The 18424-nt window shown below is 42.4% G+C and overlaps 1 protein-coding gene across 1 annotated transcript; it reads left to right on the plus strand.

Annotated features, from left to right (window-relative positions):
• The first annotated feature begins 13192 nt into the window (after positions 1–13192).
• Positions 13193–17522, plus strand: LOC124265175. The gene is made up of 2 exons (XM_046699965.1): positions 13193–13385; positions 15296–17522. The coding sequence occupies exons 1-2, from the start codon at positions 13324–13326 to the stop codon at positions 15765–15767; spliced, it is 534 nt and encodes a 177-aa protein (XP_046555921.1). The 5' UTR covers positions 13193–13323; the 3' UTR covers positions 15768–17522.
• The last annotated feature ends 902 nt before the right edge of the window (positions 17523–18424 follow it).

Raw genomic sequence — 18424 nt, forward strand, 5'->3', positions numbered from 1 at the left:
TATTGATGTTTTTCTACTACTGCATGTGAAGGACAAGCAGGTGCCATACAGAACATTCAGAAGTGTCCGTGTTTCACCCAATACTCACTGTATTGATGTTTCACTACTGTACGTGAAGGATTAAGCAGGTAAGCTACCAGAACATTCTGTGCCCTTTGTTCACCATTAACCACTGTATTGATGTTTACTACTGCATGTGAAGGACAAGCGGGTAAGCTACAGAACATTCAGTGTCCGTGTTTCACCATTACCACACTATTGATGTTTACTACTGCATGTGAAGGACAAGCAGGTAAGCTACAGAACATTCAGTGTCCGTGTTTTCACCATTACCACCTGTATTGATGTTTACTACCGCACGTGCAGGACAAGTGCCAGGGTGCCACAGAGCATCTTGTGCGTCCTGTGGTTTCCACCCATTACCCACTGTATTGACGTTTACTACTGCATGTGAAGGACAAGTAGGTATGCTACAGAAACATTCAGTGTCCGTATTTCCACCCATACCCACTGTATTGACGTTCACTTCACTGCTGCATGAAGGACAAGCGGGTAAGCTTTACAGAACATTCAGTAGTCCGTGGTTTCACCATTACACCACTGTATTGATGTTTTACTACTGCGTGAAGGACCAAGCACGTGAAGCTACAGAGTCATTCGGTGTCCGTGTTTCACCATTGCTGTATTGATGTTTTGCTGCTGCATGAAGGGACAAGCGGGTGGCTACAGAACATTCGGTGTCCGTGTTTCCTCATTACCCTTGCTGTATTTGATGTTTACTCTGCGTGTGAAGGACAGTGGAGTGAAACGCAGAGACATTCGGTGTCGTGTTTCACCATTGCCTGTGTTGACGTTTTACTGCTGCGTAGCCCGAAGGGACAAGCGGAGTGCTTACAGAACATTCAGTGTCCTTGTTTCACCATTGCCCACTGTATTGATGTTTACTGCTGCATGTGAAGGCAGGTGGCTACAGAACATTCAGTGTCCGTGTTTCCACCATTACGACTGTGATGTTTTACTGCATGTGAAGGACAAGCGGGTGGCTACAGAGACATTCAGTGTCCGTGTTTCACCATTAGCCACCGTATTGACGTTTACTGCGTGAAGGACAAACGGAGGTGGCTACCAGAACATTCAGTGTCCGTGTTTCACCATTACCCACTGTGATGATGTTTTGCTGCATGTGAAGGACAAGCAGGTAAGCTACAGAACGTCGGTGTCGTGTTTCACCATTACCCACTGTATTGATGTTTACTACTGCATGTGAGGACCGGCAGGTAAGCCACAGAACATTCGGTGTCCGGTAAGTTTCACCATAACCCACTGTATTGATGTTTACTACTGCATGCGAAGGACAAACGGGTAAGCTACAGAACATTCATGTCCGTGTTTCACCATTACCCACCGTATTGACGTTTACTACACGTAATGTGACATACGTTATAAGCTACAGAACATTCAGTGTCCGTGTTTCACCATTACCGTACTGTATTGACGTTTACTGACTGCATGTGAAGGACAAGCAGGTAAGCTACAGAACATTCAGTGTCCGTGGTTACCACCATTACCACTGTATTGATGCTTTACTACCGCACGTGAAGGACAAGCAGGTAAGCTACAGAACATTCAGTGTCTTTGTTTCACCATTACCCACCGTATTGATCGTTATTTCTCACTGCATGTGAAGGACAAGCAGGTAAGCTACAGAACATTCATAGTGTCCGTGTTTCACCATTACCCACTGTATTGATGTTTTCTTACCGCATGTGAAGGACAAGCAGGTAGCTACAGAACATTCCAGTGTCCGTGGTTTCACCATTACCAATTGTATTGATGTTTTACTACTGCATGTGAAGGACAGTGCAGGTAAGCTACAGAACATTCAGTGTCTTTGTTTCCACCATTACCCACTGTATTGATGCTTCTACTACCGCATGTGAAGGACAAGCAGGTTACAGAACATTCAGTGTCCGGTGTTTTCACCATTACCCACTGTATTGATGTTTACTACTGCATGTGAAGGACAAGCAGCTAAGCTACAGAACATTCAGTAAGTCCGTGTTTCACCAGCCCACTGTATTGATGTTTACTACTGCATGTGAAGGACAAGCAGGTAAGCTACAGAACATTCAGTGTCCGTGTTTCACCATTAACCACCGTATTGATGTTTACCACCTGCGTGAAGGACAAGCAGGTAAGCTGCTACAGAACATTCAGTGTCCGTGTTTCACCATTACCCACCTCGTATTGATGTTTACTACCGCATGCGAAGGACAAGCAGGTAAGTTGCCAGAACATTCAGTGTCCGTGTTTCACCATTACCACTGTATTGATGTTTACTACCGCAATGAAGGACAAGCAGGTAAGCTACAGAACATTCAGTGTCCGTGTTTCACCATTACCCACTGTATTGATGTTTACTACCGTACGTGAAGGGACAAGCAGGTAAGCTACCAGAACATCTTCAGTGTCCGTGTTTCACCATTACCCACTGTAATTGATACGTTTACCACTGCATGTGAAGGACAAGCAGGTAAGCTACAGAACATTCAGTGTCCGTGTTTCCACCATTACCACTGTATTGATGTTTTACCACCGCATGTGAAGGACAAGCAGGTAAGCTACAGAACATTCAGTGTCCGTGTTTCACCATTACCCACCGTATTGATACAAGCATTACTGCATGTGAAGGGACAAGCAGGTAAGCCACCGCTACAGAACATTCAGTGTCCGTGTTTCAACCATTACCCACCGTATTGATGTTTCACGTAATGCGAAGGACAAGCAGGTAAGCCTACAGAACATTCAGTGGAACGTCAAATTGGTGTCTTTGTTTCACCACACCACCCGTATTGATGTTTTCACTACCGCACGTGAAGGACAAGCAGGTAAGCTTACAGAACATTCAGTGTCCGTAATTTCAACCATTACCCACTGTATTGATGCAGTTTACGCACCGTACGTGAAGGGACAAGCAGGTGTTTTACAGAACATTCAGTGTCCGTGTTTCACCATTACCACGTGTATTGATGTTTACTACCGCATGTGAAGGGAGGACGAAGCAGGTAAGTTACAGAACATTCAGCGTCCGTGTTTCACCATTACCCACTGTATTGATGTTTACCTACCGCACGTGAAGGACAAGCAGGTAAGTTACAGAACATTCAGTGTCCGTGTTTCACCATAACCACTGTATTGATGTTTTACTCACTGCACGTGAAGGGACAAGCAGGTGTTTACACAGAACATTCAGTGTCCGTGTTTCACCATTAACCACTGTATTGATGTTTTACTACCGCATGTGAAGGACAAGCAGGTAAGCTACAGAACATTCAGTGTCCGTGTTTTCACCATTACCCACTGTATTGATGTTTACCACCGCATGAAGGACAAGCAGGTAAGCTACAGAACATTCAGTGTCCCGTGTTTCACCATTACCCACTGTATTGATGTTTTCTACCAATGTATACGAAGGACAAGCAGGTAAGCTACAGAACATTCAGTGTCCGTGTTTCACCATTACCCACTGTATTGATGTTTACTACCGCATGTGAAGCTGACAAGCAGGTAGCTACAACAGAACATTCAGTGTCCGTGTTTCACCATTACCCACTGTATTGACGCGTTTTACTACTGCATGTGAAGGACAAGCAGGTAAAGCACAGAACATTCAGTGTCCGGTGTTTCACCATTACCACTGTATTGATGTTTACTACCGTACGTGAAGGACAAGCAGGTAAGCTACAGAACATTCAGTGTCTCCGGGGTTTCACCATTAACCACTGTATTGATGTTTTACTACTGCATGTGAAGGACAAGCAGGTAAGCTACAGAACATTCAGTGTCCGTGTTTCACCATTACCCACTGTATTGATGTTTACTACTGCATGTGAAGGACAAGCAGGTAAGCCATGAACATTCAGTGTCCGTGTTTCACCATTACCCACTGTATTGATGTTTACTACCGCATGTGAAGGACAAGCAGGTTAAGCTACAGAACATTCAGTGTCCGTGTTTCACCATTACCACTGTATTGATGTTTACTACTGCAGCGTGAAGGACAAGCAGGTAAGCTACAGAACATTCAGTGTCCGTGTTTCACCATTACCACTGTATTGATGTTTACTACTGCATGTGAAGGGACAAGTAAGCTACAGAACATTCAGTGTCCGTGTGTTCCACCATTACCCACTGTATTGATGTTTTTACCCACTGCATGTGAAGGACAAGCCAGGTAGGTAAGCTACAGAACATTCAGTGTCCGTGTTTCAACCATTACCCACTGTATTGATGTTTACTCACTGCATGAAGGAAGGACGGGTGTTACAGAACATTCAGCGTCCGTGTTTCAACCATTACTACCACTGTATTGATGTTTACTACTGCATGTGAAGGACAAGCAGGTAAGCTACAGAACATTCAGTGTCCGTGTTTCACCATTACCACTGTATTGATGTTTACTACTGCATGTGAAGGACAAGCAGGTAAGCTACAGAACATTCAGTGTCCGTGTTTCACCATTACCCACTGTATTGATGTTTCTATCACTGCATGTGAAGGACAAGCAGGTAAGCTGCAGTGAACATTCAGTGTCCGTGTTTCACCATTACCACTGTATTGATGTTTACTACCTACGTGAAGGACAAGCAGTAAGTTACAGAACATTCAGTGTCCGTGTTTCACCATTACCCACGTATTGATGTTTACTACCGTATGTGAAGGACAAGCGGGTAAGCTACAGAACATTCAGTGTCCGTGTTTCACCATAACTCCACTGTATTGATGTTTACTACCGTATGTGAAGGACAAGCAGGTAAGCTACAGAACATTCAGTGTCCGTGTTTCAACCATTACCCACCCGCATTGATGTTTCACTACTGCATGCGTGAAGGACAAGAGGGTAAGGTGTTTCATAGAACATTCAGTGTCCCGTTTCACCACAACCACTGTATTGATGTTTACTACCGCAATGTGAAGGACAAGCAGGTAAATACAGAACATTCAGTGTCCGTGTTTCCACCATTACCACTGTATTGATGTTTACTACTGCATGTGAAGGACAAGCAGGTAAAGCTACAGAACATTCAGTGTCCGTGTTTCACCATTACCACTGTATTGATGTTTACTACTGCATCGTGAAGGACAAGCGGGTAAGCTACAGAACATTCAGCGGGTCCGTTTCACCATTACCCACTGTGTATTGACGTTTACTTACTGCATGTGAAGGGACAAGCAGGTAAGCTTCAGAACATTCAGTGTCCGTGTTTCACCATTACCACTGTATTGATGTTTTACTGCAATGTGAAGGACAAGCAGGTGCTACAGAACATTCAGTGTCCGTGTTTCACCATTACCACTGTATTGATGTTTACCACTGCATGTGAAGGACAAGCAGGTAAGCTACAGAACATTCAGTGTCCGTGTTTCACCATTAACCAATTGTATTGATGTTTACCACTGCATGTGAAGGACAAGCAGGTAAGCTACAGAACATTCAGTGTCCGTGTTTCACCATTACCACTGTATTGATGTTTACTACTGCATGTGAAGGACAAGCAGGTAAGCATACAGAACATTCAGTGTCCGTGTTTCAACCATTACCAATTGTATTGATGTTTACTACTGCATGAAGGACAAGCAGGTAAGCTTACAGAACATTCTGTGTCCGTGTTTCAACCATTACCACCTGTATTGATGTTTACTACTGCATGTGAAGGACAAGCAGGTGTTTACACAGAACATTCCAGTGTCCCGTTTCACCATTACCACTGTATTGATGTACTGCATACCACTACCGCACGTGAAGGACAAGCAGGTATTGATGTTTCGCTATGCAGAAGGACATCTAAGTGTCCGTGTTTCCACCATTACCACTGTATTGATGTTTACTACCGCATGTGAAGGACAAGCAGGTAAGTTACAGAACATCTGTGGTGTCCGTGTTTCACCATTACCCACTGTATTGATGTTTACTACCGTAATGTGAAGGACAAGCAGGTAAGCTACAGAACATTCAGTGTCCGTGTTTCACCATTACCCACTGTATTGATGTTTACTACTGCATGTGAAGGACAAGCAGGTAAGCTACAGAACATTCAGTGTCCGTGTGTTTCACCATTACCACTGTATTGATGTTTACTACTGCATGAAAGGACAAAGCAGGTAAGCACAGAACATTCAGTGTCCGTGTTTCACCATTACCACTGTATTGATGTTTACTACTGCATGTGAAGGACAAGCAGGTAGTGGCTACAGAACATTCAGTGTCCGTGTTTCACCATTACCACTGTATTGATGTTTTACTACTGCATGTGAAGGACAAGCAGGTAAGCTACAGAACATTCAGTGTCCGTGTTTCACCATTACCACTGTATTGATGTTTACTACTGCATGTGAAGCGACAAGCAGGTAAGCTACAGAACATTCAGTGTCCGTGTTTCACCATTACCACTGTATTGATGTTTACTACTGCATGTGAAGGACAAGCAGGTGAAGCTTACAGAACATTCAGTGTCCGTGTTTCACCATTACCACTGTATTGATGTTTACTACTGCATGTGAAGGACAAGCAGGTAAGTTACAGAACATTCAGTGTCCGTGTTTCACCATTACCACTGTATTGATGTTTACTACTGCATGTGAAGGACAAGCAGGTAAGCTACAGAACATTCAGTGTCCGTGTTTCACCATTACCACTGTATTGATGTTTACTACTGCATGTGAAGGACAAGCAGGTAAGCTACAGAACATTCAGTGTCCTCCGTGTTTCACCATTACCACTGTATTGATGTTTACTACTGCATGTGAAGGACAAGCAGGTAAGCTACAGAACATTCAGTGTCCGTGTTTCACCATTACCACTGTATTGATGTTTACTACTGCATGTGAAGGACAAGCAGGTAAGCTACAGAACATTCAGTGTCCGTGTTTCACCATTACCACTGTATTGATGTTTACTACTGCATGTGAAGGACAAGCAGGTAAGCTACAGAACATTCAGTGTCCGTGTTTCACCATTACCACTGTATTGATGTTTACTACTGTATGTGAAGGACAAGCAGGTAAGTTACAGAACATCTTCAGTGTCCGTGTTTCACCATTACCACTGTATTGATGTTTACTACTGCATGTGAAGGACAAGCAGGTAAGCTACAGAACATTCAGTGTCCGTGTTTCACCATTACCACTGTATTGATGTTTACTACTGCATGTGAAGGACAAGCAGGTAAGCTACAGAACATTCAGTGTCCGTGTTTCACCATTACCACTGTATTGATGTTTACTACTGCATGTGAAGGACAAGCAGGTAAGCTACAGAACATTCAGTGTCCGTGTTTCACCATTACCACTGTATTGATGTTTACTACTGCATGTGAAGGACAAGCAGGTAAGCTACAGAACATTCAGTGTCCGTGTTTCACCATTACCACCTGTATTGATGTTTACTACTGCATGTGAAGGACAAGCAGGTAAGCTACAGAACATTCAGTGTCCGTGTTTCACCATTACCCACTGTATTGATGTTTACTACTGCATGTGAAGGACAAGCAGGTAAGCTACAGAACATTCAGTGTCCGTGTTTCACCATTACCACTGTATTGATGTTTACTACTGCATGTGAAGGACAAGCAGGTAAGCTACAGAACATTCAGTGTCCGTGTTTCACCATTACCACTGTATTGATGTTTACTACTGCATGTGAAGGACAAGCAGGTAAGCTACAGAACATTCAGTGTCCGTGTTTCACCATTACCACTGTATTGATGTTTACTACTGCATGTGAAGGACAAGCAGGTAAGCTACAGAACATTCAGTGTCCGTGTTTCACCATTACCCACTGTATTGATGTTTACTACTGCATGTGAAGGACAAGCAGGTAAGCTACAGAACATTCAGTGTCCGTGTTTCACCATTACCCACTGTATTGATGTTTACTACTGCATGTGAAGGACAAGCAGGTAAGCTACAGAACATTCAGTGTCCGTGTTTCACCATTACCCACTGTATTGATGTTTACTACTGCATGTGAAGGACAAGCAGGTAAGCTACAGAACATTCAGTGTCCGTGTTTCACCATTACCACTGTATTGATGTTTACTACTGCATGTGAAGGACAAGCAGGTGTTACAGAACATTCAGTGTCCGTGTTTCACCATTACCACTGTATTGATGTTTACTACTGCATGTGAAGGACAAGCAGGTAAGCTACAGAACATTCAGTGTCCGTGTTTCACCATTACCACTGTATTGATGTTTACTACTGCACGTGAAGGACAAGCAGGTAAGCTACAGAACATTCAGTGTCCGTGTTTCACCATTACCACTGTATTGATGTTTACTACTGCATGTGAAGGACAAGCAAGAACATTCAAGTCGTCCGTGTTCACCATTACCACATTGATGTTTACCACCGCATGTAAGTGTCCGTGCATTACTGTATTGATGTTTACATGCATGCGGAAGGACAAGCAGGTGTTTCACCAGAACAGCAGTGTCCGTGTTTCACCATTAACCACTGTATTGATGTTTACTACTGCATGTGAAGGACAAGCAGGTAAGCTACAGAACATTCAGTGTCCGTGTTTCACCATTAACCACTGTATTGATGCTTACTACTGCATGTGAAGGACAAGCAGGTAAGCTACAGAACATTCAGTGTCCGTGTTTCACCATTACCACTGTATTGATGTTTACTACTGCATGTGAAGGACAAGCAGGTAAGCTACAGAACATTCAGTGTCCGTGTTTCACCATTACCACTGTATTGATGTTTACTACTGCATGTGAAGGACAAGCAGGTAAGCTACAGAACATTCAGTGTCCGTGTTTCACCATTACCACTGTATTGATGTTTACTACTGCATGTGAAGGACAAGCAGGTAAGCTACAGAACATTCAGTGTCCGTGTTTCACCATTACCACTGTATTGATGTTTACTACTGCATGTGAAGGACAAGCAGGTAAGCTACAGAACATTCAGTGTCCGTGTTTCACCATTACCCACTGTATTGATGTTTACTACTGCATGTGAAGGACAAGCAGGTAAGCTACAGAACATTCAGTGTCCGTGTTTCACCATTACCCACTGTATTGATGTTTACTACTGCATGTGAAGGACAAGCAGGTAAGCTACAGAACATTCAGTGTCCGTGTTTCACCATTACCACTGTATTGATGTTTACTACTGCATGTGAAGGACAAGCAGGTAAGCTACAGAACATTCAGTGTCCGTGTTTCACCATTACCCACTGTATTGATGTTTACTACTGCATGTGAAGGACAAGCAGGTAAGCTACAGAACATTCAGTGTCCGTGTTTCACCATTACCACTGTATTGATGTTTACTACTGCATGTGAAGGACAAGCAGGTAAGCTACAGAACATTCAGTGTCCGTGTTTCACCATTACCCACTGTATTGATGTTTACTACTGCATGTGAAGGACAAGCAGGTAAGCTACAGAACATTCAGTGTCCGTGTTTCACCATTACCACTGTATTGATGCCACACCATGTGAAGGACCAGCAGGTAAGCTACAGAACATTCAGTGTCCGTGTTTCACTACCACTGTATTGATGCTTTCACTACCGCATGTGAAGGACAAGCAGGTAAGCTACAGAACATTCAGTGTCCGTGTTTCACCGTTTCTACCATTACCATTACCACTGTATTGATGTTTACTACTGCATGTGAAGGACAAGCAGGTAAGCTACAGAACATTCAGTGTCCGTGTTTCACCATTACCACTGTATTGATGTTTACTACTGCATGTGAAGGACAAGCAGGTAAGCTACAGAACATTCAGTGTCCGTGTTTCACCATTACCACTGTATTGATGTTTACTACTGCATGTGAAGGACAAGCAGGTAAGCTACAGAACATTCAGTGTCCGTGTTTCACCATTACCACTGTATTGATGTTTACTACTGCATGTGAAGGACAAGCAGGTAAGCTACAGAACATTCAGTGTCCGTGTTTCACCATTACCCACTGTATTGATGTTTACTACTGCATGTGAAGGACAAGCAGGTAAGCTACAGAACATTCAGTGTCCGTGTTTCACCATTAACCACTGTATTGATGTTTACTACTGCATGTGAAGGACAAGCAGGTAAGCTACAGAACATTCAGTGTCCGTGTTTCACCATTACCACTGTATTGATGTTTACTACTGCATGTGAAGGACAAGCAGGTAAGCTACAGAACATTCAGTGTCCGTGTTTCACCATTACCACTGTATTGATGTTTACTACTGCATGTGAAGGACAAGCAGGTAAGCTACAGAACATTCAGTGTCCGTGTTTCACCATTACCACTGTATTGATGTTTACTACTGCATGTGAAGGACAAGCAGGTAAGCTACAGAACATTCAGTGTCCGTGTTTCACCATTAACCCACCACACTGTATTGATGTTTACTACTGCATGTGAAGGACAAGCAGGTGTTACAGAACATTCAGTGTCCGTGTTTCACCATTACCACTGTATTGATGTTTACTACTGCATGTGAAGGACAAGCAGGTAAGCTACAGAACATTCAGTGTCCGTGTTTCACCATTACCCACTGTATTGATGTTTACTACTGCATGTGAAGGACAAGCAGGTAAGCTACAGAACATTCAGTGTCCGTGTTTCACCATTACCACTGTATTGATGTTTACTACTGCATGTGAAGGACAAGCAGGTAAGCTACAGAACATTCAGTGTCCGTGTTTCACCATTACCACTGTATTGATGTTTACTACTGCATGTGAAGGACAAGCAGGTAAGCTACAGAACATTCAGTGTCCGTGTTTCACCATTACCACTGTATTGATGTTTACTACTGCATGTGAAGGACAAGCAGGTAAGCTACAGAACATTCAGTGTCCGTGTTTCACCATTACCACTGTATTGATGTTTACTACTGCATGTGAAGGACAAGCAGGTAAGCTACAGAACATTCAGTGTCCGTGTTTCACCACCACTGTATTGATGTTTACTACTGCATGTGAAGGACAAGCAGGTAAGCTACAGAACATTCAGTGTCCGTGTTTCACCATTAACCACTGTATTGATGTTTACTACTGCATGTGAAGGACAAGCAGGTAAGCTACAGAACATTCAGTGTCCGTGTTTCACCATTACCACTGTATTGATGTTTACTACTGCATGTGAAGGACAAGCAGGTAAGCTACAGAACATTCAGTGTCCGTGTTTCACCATTAACCACTGTATTGATGTTTACTACTGCATGTGAAGGACAAGCAGGTAAGCTACAGAACATTCAGTGTCCGTGTTTCACCATTACCACTGTATTGATGTTTACTACTGCATGTGAAGGACAAGCAGGTAAGCTACAGAACATTCAGTGTCCGTGTTTCACCATTACCACTGTATTGATGTTTACTACTGCATGTGAAGGACAAGCAGGTAAGCTACAGAACATTCAGTGTCCGTGTTTCACCATTACCACTGTATTGATGTTTACTACTGCATGTGAAGGACAAGCAGGTAAGCTACAGAACATTCAGTGTCCGTGTTTCACCATTACCACTGTATTGATGTTTACTACTGCATGTGAAGGACAAGCAGTGGTATTGATGTTTACTACTGCATGTGAAGGACAAGCAGGTAAGCTACAGAACATTCAGTGTCCGTGTTTCACCATTACCACTGTATTGATGTTTACTACTGCATGTGAAGGACAAGCAGGTAAGCTACAGAACATTCAGTGTCCGTGTTTCACCATTACCACTGTATTGATGTTTACTACTGCATGTGAAGGACAAGCAGGTAAGCTACAGAACATTCAGTGTCCGTGTTTCACCATTACCACTGTATTGATGTTTACTACTGCATGTGAAGGACAAGCAGGTAAGCTACAGAACATTCAGTGTCCGTGTTTCACCATTACCACTGTATTGATGTTTACTACCGTACGTGAAGGACAAGCAGGTAAGCTACAGAACATTCAGTGTCCGTGTTTCACCATTACCACTGTATTGATGTTTACTACTGCGTACGTGAAGGACAAGCAGGTAAGCTACAGAACATTCAGTGTCCGTGTTTCACCATTACCCACTGTATTGATGTTTACTACTGCATGTGAAGGACAAGCAGGTAAGCTACAGAACATTCAGTGTCCGTGTACCACTGTATTGATGTTTACTTGCATGTGAAGGACCATTACCATTACCACTGTATTGATGTTTACTACTGCATGTGAAGGACAAGCAGGTAAGCTACAGAACATTCAGTGTCCGTGTTTCACCATTACCCACTGTATTGATGTTTACTACTGCATGTGAAGGACAAGCAGGTAAGCTACAGAACATTCAGTGTCCGTGTTTCACCATTACCCACTGTATTGATGTTTACTACTGCATGTGAAGGACAAGCAGGTAAGCTACAGAACATTCAGTGTCCGTGTTTCACCATTACCACTGTATTGATGTTTACTACTGCATGTGAAGGACAAGCAGGTAAGCTACAGAACATTCAGTGTCCGTGTTTCACCATTACCCACTGTATTGATGTTTACTACTGCATGTGAAGGACAAGCAGGTAAGCTACAGAACATTCAGTGTCCGTGTTTCACCATTACCCACTGTATTGATGTTTACTACTGCATGTGAAGGACAAGCAGGTAAGCTACAGAACATTCAGTGTCCGTGTTTCACCATTACCACTGTATTGATGTTTACTACTGCATGTGAAGGACAAGCAGGTAAGCTACAGAACATTCAGTGTCCGTGTTTCACCATTACCACTGTATTGATGTTTACTACTGCATGTGAAGGACAAGCAGGTAAGCTACAGAACATTCAGTGTCCGTGTTTCACCATTACCACTGTATTGATGTTTACTACTGCATGTGAAGGACAAGCAGGTAAGCTACAGAACATTCAGTGTCCGTGTTTCACCATTACCACTGTATTGATGTTTACTACTGCATGTGAAGGACAAGCAGGTAAGCTACAGAACATTCAGTGTCTTTGTGTCTCCGCCCCATCACAGCATTCAGGGAATGATGTGTTCATGGTGTTGAAGTTTATATCATCTCTGAATAAACGATATATCCAACCCTAAAGTTCAGTAGGTGTTACACTGTGCGGTGTTTTGAGCAGACTTGTTGACAAAGTGATGACAGAAGTGACGTGACGCTCTACAACAACACCGATGGAGCTTCGGCCTCCATGAGTCCTGGCTGGGAGAGTGATGTACGCACCTGCACTGACGGCCCAGTCGACCCTCCGGTCAGTCTGATACTTAGCTGACATCGCTGTAACAACAGGACATCACATGGTGTGCTGCTGGCGCTGAGTGTACAACAGACGCAACAATGCTGGTGGAGAAGACAACTTGTCCACCTCGGCCAGAATGTCAGATCAATTCTCACATCAGGTAGGACAGTCTATTCTGGGTACAGGTACACCTTGATGTGATAGTCAGTGTTGTACCGTGAACATCAAGTAGGACAAGGAAGGGAAATATATGGATGAACACTTTATTGCCATGTGATAGTCAGTGTTGTACATGTTAACAATGTTGCCATATGATAGTCAGTGTTGTACATGTTAACATTGTTGCCATAGTGATAGTCAGTGTTGTACATGTTAACATTGTTGCCATGTGATAGTCAGTGTTGTGATATGATAGTCAGTGTTGTACATGTTAACAATGTTGCCCATGTTAACAATGTTGCCATGTGTGATAGTCAGTGTTGTACATGTTAACAATGTTGCCATGTGATAGTCAGTGTTGTACATGTTAACAATGTTGCCATGTGATAGTCAGTGTTGTACATGTTAACAATGTTGCCATGTGATAGTCAGTGTTGTACATGTTAACAATGTTGCCATGTGATAGTCAGTTGTGTTGTACATGTCCATGTGATACACATGTTAACAATTGTCCATGTGATAGTCAGTTGTACATGTTAACATTGTTGCCATGTGATAGTCAGTGTTATGTTAACAATGTTGTCAGTGATAGTCAGTGTTGTACATGTTAACAATGTGTCCATGTGATAGTCAGTGTTGTACATGTTAACATTGTTGCCAAGTGATAGTCAGTGTTAACATTGTTGCCATGTGATAGTCAGTGTTGTGTCTTCTACAAGTTAACCTGAAATCCGTAGCCATGGAATCAATGCATAGAACTCATGTATGCATGGGGTATGGCAAACCTGAGTTTCAGCAACTTGGTATTAACAGATTTTTAGAAAAAGAAAAGATGACACTTGTTTTGCATCGTCTGTCAAAGAAAATAACCTTGATGGTGCCATGAAACTTCTTGTCGCCATCATCACACATGCAAAGGCGCGGTTGTCAAAGTTGTTGGGTTCGTGAATATATATGTTTGGATACTTTTTTATATTTGGGTTCTTTTTAATATTGTTCACAGAATCATACCTAAAACATCCTCGTCTTCCGAATGTCATCATTAGACAAAAATACCCACAGCTATGATACTTTTATATATAATATGATACGCCCTCGGTTTGGCAGTTTCAAAAGGGCAGGTGTTCACAGAACCATTGGTACAGTTGGGGATGATGGTTTTTTTTATACTCAAAAGGTCATAGCAAGGTAAAATGAGCATTACAACACACACACACAGTAAGTAAGTAAGTACGTCACTCATCCTGCATGTCAAGTCAGTATCATTGACCCCACCCCTTCCCATAATCATAAAATATTTTCATGTACAAAATTGATGACGCCCCCTAGCACATGTGTACAAAATTTATGTCACGCCCTCCCGAAAAGACAACAAAAACAAAAAAACAAAAACAACAACAACAAAACCCACTATGGGTGATTCCCCCTTAAAATCACCATCAACCCCCCTGGCCATAAATTATGAACGGTCCTTTATATGATCTCAATATTTTGATGAACAGCTTCCTGAATAAAACCTGACGACCAAATGATTTTGAAAATAGGACACGAATCTCTATTAGAAACGGGGGTGATCATTTTGGGGAACATACCTGAAACTTTAATCTTCAACAATTCGAAGAAGATGATGTTTAGGACGAACGACTCAAGAAAGACTGTAAACTGTCAATAAATACCATGAACGTAAGTGTATATATTTCATGGGTAAATGTATGTTGGCGTGGGGGCTTGTGCTGGGAGCTGGGCTAGTTGTAGTGCACATATCAGGTGTCACTGGTTTGTCTGACGCTGACCTTGTTATCTAAAGGCGACCGCCGCAGGGTCAACGTTACAACGTTACAACGATGTGAAACAATAATAAACACTCCACCATGCAGTTGACTACTGCTGCCAGTTGTCCCTGTGTTTCAGACTGCCGCTACCCCCGACGTATGGCCGACTCTGTGTGTTTGCCACCTGCATCAACCCCATCCTTGGCCCGCTCGCCCTCGGGGCCAACCACAGGGCGCTCCGTCTCACGCGACACGGACACTACACGGTGGCTAACTACTACTACTTCGCCGCCATCTTCTTCAGCGTGGCCGCCTGCGTGAGCACCGTGTGTGCCCTGATACTGCTCACAGTGGAGCTGTCCATCAAGAGGAGTCAGGAAGCACAACAACATCGGGAGCTGGACAAGCTGACCAGTCAGTGCCTTCAGTATCTGCTCTTTCTGGACCCAAGCAGGGCCGTCGGCCCTACCGAAGATGTCTGTAAAGACATGAGCCGTTTCTCTGTACAGAAAGTGAAGAAAGCCTTGACGGAAATGGCAGAAAAAAGGAAAAAGGCCGACATGAAAAGGAAAACGGAGCAGACATCTTTAAATTCTACTGACGACAATTAAGTGTCTTTAACCTTACATTGCATTCCTACGGTATGAACACACTAGACGTAACATGACTTCTGTACGAACATACACTGTATTCTACTTACACAATGGAAGTTAAAAGGACGCAACACTTCACCACTTCCACTTCACTAATCAATACGAAGGTGTAACAGAACACTGGTTGCAGTAGTGTTGTGTAGCAATTTCACTATTTGCTGACCATTTGCTGTGAAGATAGTGTTTGAACTTACAGAAAAAAACCCCAAAATATTCTACAGATATTTTGCTAGGTTGGAGGTATCTAAATCCTATCAAACCAAATGTTGCAGTTTTCAAGAAAGGTCGGAAGAAATCGAACCAGGAGAAATGATTCTTCCGTTCAGAAAGACTTGAAGTAGTAGCATACTATATAGTGTTTGTTTTAACCCTTTGTTGCCAGAAGGTATATACAATAGCTCTCAGGGCTTTCGGGTTAAAATGATAATGCAATGTAGATTTAGATTTATGCCTGTTAAATACTTTTTTAAAGATCCCTGGTGATGAAATACCGATCCACGCCTCGGAACTTGGGGAACCTAATGTCGCTACAGTGTTGGGAAAATCAACACACATTTCTGCAATTTCTTTCTTAACGTAGTTCTCCGAGTTGTCTCCCCCTGGCCACGTTTACCCAGACAGCAAGATACACGATACTGCAGCTTTTTAAAACACGCCTTGCTGACTGGCGAGATGGACTTGGCCTCAGCAATTTATAAACCTTGCATTTACATATCCCGGGAGGTTGAAAATAAAGTAATGTTGTTATAAACGTTTCAGCAACGATGTAAGGATATGTCCTGGCAAGAAGGGTCATACGAACTGTTCACAATCGCCACATGCCTGTTCCATGTTGAAGATTACTAGATTGACCATCTAATTATTCTATATGAATACGAGCATAGTTAACGAACTTCAGATGTGAATTCAAAACCTTAATGTAGTTATATATGACATGCATGTGTACTTACTGCCAATATTACCAAGACGATCAATACGATCAATACATTAATTTATTGATATGTCCAGAATATAAAGTAACAAATGAAATACTAGATCTATATGTCTATTAATAGTGTCATAGAATATCAGTAAATGAAGTAAAAGTATTCAAAACGTAATGTTAACTTTGTCAATCATGAGTGTCACCTGCTAACTGTCACCTATCTATCTCCATCCATAATTTTTACAATAAAGTAAATAATAAGATTACAGCATTATTGGCAATTACCTGTTTCTGAAGTTCACATATTTGAGTCATCTTTAAGGGGGCATATTCACTGTTGATAGCTATGTTTTATCAAGCACTGAACGTTCGCGGTAGCAGCATTTGACCTGACCTAATTACCACTGTGTGTCACTACGCTATTTACATTAATGAATAATCTTACTACTGATGTCAATCTGTACTACCCATCCCTTAAAATCATCATCATCATCACACACGCACGCACGCACGCACGCACACACACACAGCCATAAATTATGTACGGTCCCTTCCTTCACAGTCTGCTGTCCGTTTTCTCTGTTTGCAGCTGCCAAATATTTTAGTAAATCTTGTTTGTGTCCGATTTATTAAAGGACACATAGGACAACATCAATTCCTGGATACAGGGCATATTTACGCTACATTGGCCCCAAGTTATCAATGGTCTTTTTAGTCAGTCAAAATGTCGTCAAACCGCTTGGTCTGAATAAATATGGTTGTCCTTATTATTGACATACCAGATCTTAGCACAATTCTCATTTCTCCATCATGTTCGATCTTTTCGGACACCTTGTATCACATTAGGACAATACCAATTGATGAAGGAAATTCTTTTGTAAATTTCACTTGTCATAGAGATGACCACCAAAACAAGATGGCGGCCACTGACGCTACGTTGACGGAAAGATATTGTCCGGTTAACCATAACAAATTGTCTCGATGTTGTGATTATTGCTGCTGTGTCCTAATTTTATTTGGACAAACAGGACAACATAAGGACAATAAGTAATCACTTGTGTTAGAATGACACTAATTATGCAGTGTTTCTTGTATGAAAGCCATCAAACCTGCGTTCTGGCTGAGAAAGGTAACATGACCTCTTAATGATGCCTATAAATACGATCACTAGTCAAGCTCAAAAGCACCTAACTGAATGGAATGGAAAAACCTCAAGAACATTCAGTTTGACACCATACTATGACATTCCATTCATTACTATAGGCTCCTGCTCTCACGTTTACCTGGCACCTATACCACCCCTTATATTTATCATCATAACTGCCACTAAGTATATATTTTTAAGTCAAATTTAGAATCACGTTCTTGATGAATACATGATTTCCAAAGGAAATCAGGAACACATCATTAAAAGAAACTTTTAAATCTCTGCTAAAGACCCATCTATTCACTGCTGCTTTTCTGTAAATGCTATATGAACTATTTCCTTCCCAAATATTGTCACAGCGCCACTGAACATTCTGAGCACGGGGGATATTAGGCGCTTTATAGTGAGTGAGTGAGTTTGGTTTTACGCCGCTTTTAGCAATATTCCAGCAGTATCACGGCGGGGGACACCAGAAATGGGCTTCACATATTGTACCCATGTGGGGAATCGAACCCGGGTCTTCGGCGTGACGAGCGAACGCCT

The sequence above is a fragment of the Haliotis rubra genome, unplaced genomic scaffold (genome assembly GCF_003918875.1).
Source record: "Haliotis rubra isolate DU_JTF1 unplaced genomic scaffold, ASM391887v1 Scf964, whole genome shotgun sequence".
Classification (NCBI taxonomy): domain Eukaryota; kingdom Metazoa; phylum Mollusca; class Gastropoda; order Lepetellida; family Haliotidae; genus Haliotis; species Haliotis rubra.